General features: G+C 42.7%; 1 protein-coding gene across 1 annotated transcript; it reads right to left on the bottom strand.

The window, feature by feature from the left end:
• Positions 1 to 1,805: 1,805 nt before the first annotated feature.
• On the bottom strand, positions 1,806 to 5,788 carry kcnj15 (potassium inwardly rectifying channel subfamily J member 15). The gene is made up of 2 exons (XM_034684266.1): positions 5,663 to 5,788; positions 1,806 to 2,900 (listed from the first exon to the last, which is right to left on the bottom strand). Exon 2 carries the CDS (start codon positions 2,833 to 2,835, stop codon positions 1,813 to 1,815), a length of 1,023 nt encoding a protein of 340 aa, XP_034540157.1. The 5' UTR covers positions 2,836 to 2,900; positions 5,663 to 5,788; the 3' UTR covers positions 1,806 to 1,812.
• Positions 5,789 to 6,177: the final 389 nt, after the last annotated feature.

The following is a 6,177-nucleotide window of genomic DNA, read 5'->3' as shown; positions in this document are numbered from 1 at the left end:
TGGCAGCTAGCAACATCACAGATGGTCTGTTGAGTCTTATCCTTCTATGCTCAGCTAAAGACAACCTGTCTGACCTGTGGGCACCAAGCGGCAACCTCCAGTCTCAAAATATGAACCCCATGCGTAAGTGTTAAAAACTGCAGTTCATCGAGTGTCCACCAGAGGCTGGCTGCAGAAACGCCAGAAACCACATACACACCCATTCAAAGAAGACGATCTTTACAGCAGAAATAAACATGTTTACAGCCTGGTTCAAAAAACAGCTTGGCTATACATAGCTAATCTCTCTATCAGCACACACTGTACGAGGGGTGATTTTTTTAACGCGACGGTTCAGAAGATATTAAGATTATGAGTTTTGCCCAAATACATATAGCTGTTGGCTAGGAGGCTAAAGGCCCGCCTCTTTAGGTCACACTAAGTTTGGATGAGTTCAGCATTTCCAATATGGCTCCCGCCAACGATTGGTTTCAAAACAGCGCTCAGGAACAGATGGGCGAGGTCACAGAGACTACGTCCATTTTTTATAGTCTATGGTTGGCACCAAACCTCCAGTAAACACTCAAATTCTGTCAACATGTTGAACAAACAAGATTTGGCCTGCTGCTTAAAAAGATGTAGAGGCACTAATTTTGTTACCATATGACGCAAGCTAATATCTGGGGCACAGGCTGTTTCTGGTGAAACCACAAACTGTCTCATGGTCAAAGTCGAGCCAATGAGATGGGACCAAAATCTATTTTCCGTCTAATAAATCCAATACACAATAACATATTAACCTCACCTCGTATTTAACTTTAGACAAGGTTGGGTCTGAATGCTAAGCTAACTGATTCCCTGCTGTTGCTCATGGTAAATATTCATTAGCAGTCAAAAGTTTTGACACACCTTCTCATTCAATGGTTTTTATTTGTTTAAATGATTTTCAACATTGTAGATTAATACTGAAGACATCAAAACTATGAAATAATCTGGTTTTGCCGTAATCTGGATTACAACAGTAGTAAAATAGGACTATCCATTGTGTACTAACCCTACCTCTGAACAACACAACTGATGGTCTCAAACACATTAAGAAGGCAAGTCATTCTACAAATGAACTCTTGACAAGGCTCATGTTCATTAGAAACCATTCCAGGAGACCACTTCATGAAGCAGACTGAGAGAATACCAAGAGTGTGCAAAGCTGTCATGAAGGAAAAAGGGGGCTACTTTACAGAATCTAAAATATAAAACAGATTCTGCTTTGTTTAACACTTTTTGGTTCATTCAATAATTCCATATATGTTCTTTCATAGTGTTGATGTCTTCAGTATTAATCTACAGTGTTTACAATCATTACAATAAATACAAACCCTTGAAGGAGAAGGTGTTTCCAAACTTTTGACTTGTAGTGTATGGAACATAATCCCTGTAATTGCCGTAGCTACTGTTTGTCGAACAGGTCTGAACACACAAAACACATGCTAGCCTTAAAAGGCATTTATCATTAGGGGCCATTAAACCTAATCCAAGATTACCGGGTTACTGCAATGAAATCTAAACTGAGCATTTAGAAAACATCATTTTGGAGTGATACAGGTGATAAATGTGTCGATTCAAATGTAGACGACCTTCATGTGAGGTTTTCTGTATGTTGGAAAATGATGGTCCCTAAAAATAGTCATCACATTTCTGAATAAAAATGACCGCATTACCAAAATGAGCAAAGACTTTTCAAGACTTTCAAGACTTTTGATACACTACATCTCCAAGCTAACACTAAAGTCCAGGACTGTTAGTTCAATCTTAATAATAAACCAGGCGTATGTTTTATTCTTTCTTGTAGTCCTCCTCCAGTTTGAGCTTCTCCGTGTTGTTACTGAGGAAAGCTGCATCGTTGCTCACTTGAACCTTCTCGAAAAAGTTGAAATCTGCCACGTAACGCCCCCCTGTTGTGCTAAACAGGACCGGCTTGAACTCGTAACCCCAGAGGATCTCCTGAGGGACGTAGGAGGTGCGGCTCTGGCACGTGGCCGCCGTGGACTCCATGGTGGCGTTGAGTGTGACGAGCAGCTCAAAGTCTCGAGTTTGAAGGTTCTCTGCGTTCAGTCCTGCCAGAGGGCTGTGTTCATCCAGGACGTGGTAGAAGGTCAGAGGGAGGATGAGGAAGGGGCACTCACTGCTGGAGTCCATGAAGAAGTCCACAGAACTTTGGTGGACTTGAGTCTTCTCACCTTCCTCCGTCACGTTGGAGTGGAGGAGCTTTCCTGTCAGCTGACACTGGATCAGGAGACTCTTCCTCATATTCGCCACCCTCACCATCAGACACAGCTTGCCCTGGCGCCGACAAATCACCGCCAACTGGCTGAACTTGATGGTCTCCGCCCGTTTCTTGGGTCTCGCCAGTTTGGCGAGAAAGGCGCCGGTGACGAAGATCTCAGCCAGGCCGGTGATGACAAGCTGAGCCACCAGAGTGAAGATAGCCAGCGGGCACTCATCTGAGATGTACCGAAAACCATAACCGATGGTGGTCTGTGATTCCAGAGAGAACAGGAAGGCTCCCGTGAGGGTCCCCACGTTCTGTACACAGGGTGTGTAGTTGGCGCTCAAACCAGCCTCAAAGTCTCCGTTGCCCATGCCAATGAAGTAAAAGATGACCCCAAAGATGAACCAGGTCATGACGAAGGTGGAGGCAAAGAGGGTCAGCTTGTAGCGCCACTTCATGTCCACCACGGTGGTCCAGATGTCATGCAGGTACAGCTTCACCATGCCCTCCACATTGTCAATACGCACGTTGTTGTGGCCATCTTTGGACACAATCCTTCGCTGGACCTCCTTCTTCCTGGCGGCCATGTTGATCTGCGTCAGTTAAAGCTGAAGACTTCTGATTCTCTAGTTTGGCATCACCGATGGAAGGACTGATGAAAGACAAATCAAGATTTGGTTAATATCCTCCAAAGTGATAATTATCACCTGAAGCTTTCAGTAGTCATTAACATCAACACTTTCTCTGGATGTCTGGTGTTTGTCCAGGTAACAACAGAATGAAAACACATTTTCTCAGTACTCTCTAGTGTTGTCTTCCAAGACAGGTCAGCTTTCACTCACTGAGTTATCTCTCTAATCAACAGCCCAACCTTTCTTTCATCATGGAACTGCTTCATAATGAAGTAAGTTGCTTTTTGAAACACTTCAAGTCAGATCCAGAAGTTACTTAGTTTAGCTTTGCATAACTAACAGAAACAAGTGGAATTGGCTTGATACAAATACTTTCAGTTTTACACACAGAGGTGTGTTATAAAGTAACTATACATGGGAAAATGATATACCCAATGTCGGAGGATTTAAATTATTTTACAGGCAAAGGATTTGTGTATTAGTCAACTGAATAATAAGACTTCATCACTCTTGCTAGTTGGCACCAGAATAACATGTCGGTTGAGTGAGTCATAAATATTTTTATTAACATAGCCTTGAAATGCTGGTCATTGAGTCTAAGCTGCAGTACAGCCACCTACCACTAGTTTGGGCTGTAGCTCCAGTTCACGGTGACTACCACGGTGCTATAATGCTCTACTATAGGACACAGATGTCAGATAACGTCATGTATCAAGGCACAGGTCTGCAGTGTTTCATTTAGAAAATGGAGATAAAGTTGTTTGTAGGCTGTGTGTGGTTTAAGGATAAACTTTAAAGGATACTGTACCACACGAGGTTGCAGTCATAGTTCATACATCCATCAGACTGTTACTCACAAAACATGGTAAAGTAAGTTTGACAATAGAGAGTATCAATACACTCAATCAAAGTAATGTAACCAGTGCTGGCATGTGGATGTTAACCTGCGGGGAGGACTGAAGGCTGGTGGTGCTAACTCTGCTAATGTCAGCATACCAATTCAAGAAAGTCCAGCTGCAGACCTCCACTCTCAGCCGACTCTCTTGCAGGCTCCACTCTGAGATCCCTCCATCTTCAGAAAGAAGTGACGTCAGGATTAAGCCGGCTGAGAGTGGAGGTCTGCAGCTGGACCCCTCTGGGTTTGATGACCTTGGATAACCTGATTCCTCAATAGTCTTACATTGAAAAAACACGTCATCAATAACAACATAAATTGGTGGGCACCTCCGTTTGTTGTAATGATCTCGAGCGTTTTCATTTCCTCCAGAGAGACACGATTGTTTGATTTGCGCTCCGGTCCGATCACAACCTCTGTGTTTACATTCATTGTTGTTTGAACCGTAACACGGGGACAGAGGGAGGATACATTCAAGGTTTAAAGATTCACAGCAATATGATTCACTTCATATTATATACAACACATGCAGGTAAATGTATTCATTTAAGTCAGTTTCATGAGAACTATTTGACGGTTATTTAGTTATTTTTATATGATGGTGATTAAAGTGATTCCTACAGTCCAAAGATAATTGTCTTATGCAACAGTATCTAAACCTTCAAGACTGTGTTTTATGTTAGGCGGACGTATTTATCGTGAGTTCCGTCCGATGATAGAGGAGGAGGAGCTAGAGGGGGAGGAGCCTATCAGACGGCTGAGACCGCAAAGGAGAATTAGATTTACATCACTTCCGTCCTACCATGGAGGGGAGGGGTTCACGTTGGAGAAGCTGTTAAGCTGGCTGAGAGTGGAGGTCTGCAGCTGGACCCCTCTCAACCAATTCAACATAATGTACTCACAGACCCTGTGAGAGCATGAAACCATAATGTTAAATTGTTCTCTTTTTTTATCCTTAGACTGGTCAGCAATTTGGAATTTGAATTTCTGTGTAAATTACCAGCAAATAAGTGTCTTTGGATTATTTCTACTACAGGCAGAGAAAGTCCTTAAAATCACATTTATATTTGTCAATGTGAGAAACACGTCAGAGATCAAACTAAAGCTTTTTACAGTTCTGAGAAAAATCCATAGAAGAGATGATTAAACAATCTTGGATGTGGGAAGAATTTACCATGAGTACCAGAGTACCAGAGTACCAGAGTACCAAAGTACCAAAGTACCAAAGTACCAAAGTACCAGAGCACAAGACTACCAGAGCACCAGAGTACTAGAGTACTAGAGTACCAGAGTACTAGAGTACTAGAGTACCAGAGTACCAGAGTACCAGAGTACCAGAGTACTAGAGTACCAGAGTACTAGAGTACTAGAGTACCAGAGTACTAGAGTACTAGAGTACCAGAGTACCAGAGTACTAGAGTACTAGAGTACCAGAGTACCAGAGTACCAGAGTACTAGAGTACTAGAGTACTAGAGTACCAGAGTACAAGAGTACTAGAGTACCAGAGTACCAGAGTACTAGAGTACTAGAGTACTAGAGTACTAGAGTAATGGTGCCTGTTGGTTGTTTCTGTTAGGCTGAAACATGCAAAAATTGTTGGTATGCTCCTTTAAAGTTGATCAAGATGTCATCTGAAGGTGACAGAGTGAAGCAGAGTGGAGCAGAAACACACTGACCTGCTTATTAAAAGATTTCACAACATTCATGTACAGCAGAGCTTACAGTGTCTCCACCACACAGCCTTCACACTGCTCCTTGTCCTGGCTCACAGGGACAGAGTTGAAAGTTAACCTTGAAGTAAACCATTACAGGAGCCTAAGAGCTCTGCTGACATGTTCAATAATTATTAATTCCTTCATAAATATGACAAAGTGTTTAATACTCACATCTCTGAGTGCTGCCTCTCTGAAGAGTCTCAGGAGTTCTCCACACAGTAAAAATCTGTAAGATGAAGCTGCTCGGGAACATCTAGTTCAGTGTCCTCTTTCTCCTTTTGTTGCAGGTTGTGAACACTGAACTTTGGCACAGTCGAACATAAATGAGAGACAAAGCCGGGCTGTAAACGCTGATCTGCATGTGGGTCGGCTTTTATCCTTCCGCCTCCCCCCACTTGTCCACAGGTAGGAACAACAACACTGAACACCTGAAGTTTGTTGTGCTGAACACACACACCCACATTTACTGCTTCAGTGATTGTTCTCTAAAGGGCGTTATGACACACTGAGACGCTTCTGTGTTGGTCTAAACTAAATGTGTTCAAGTTTGAATCTGAAATTTGCTGCTGAAACATTTAAAATCCTCCTCACTGTGAGGCATTTCAACTCTGGAGATGTGTTTAGCGACCAAGTTTGAGTTGAGTTGAGGTGAAAGACTGAAAGAAGGTCAGAAACATAGAGGCATA

Source organism: Notolabrus celidotus, chromosome 5 (assembly GCF_009762535.1).
Source record: "Notolabrus celidotus isolate fNotCel1 chromosome 5, fNotCel1.pri, whole genome shotgun sequence".
Lineage (NCBI taxonomy): Eukaryota > Metazoa > Chordata > Actinopteri > Labriformes > Labridae > Notolabrus > Notolabrus celidotus.
This window is presented reverse-complemented; position numbering and strand designations above follow the sequence as displayed.

Excerpts from the sequence above, each read along its gene's own strand:
- kcnj15 (XM_034684266.1), bottom strand. The coding sequence starts at position 2,835 with ATGGCCGCCAGGAAGAAGGAGGTCCAGCGAAGGATTGTGTCCAAAGAT.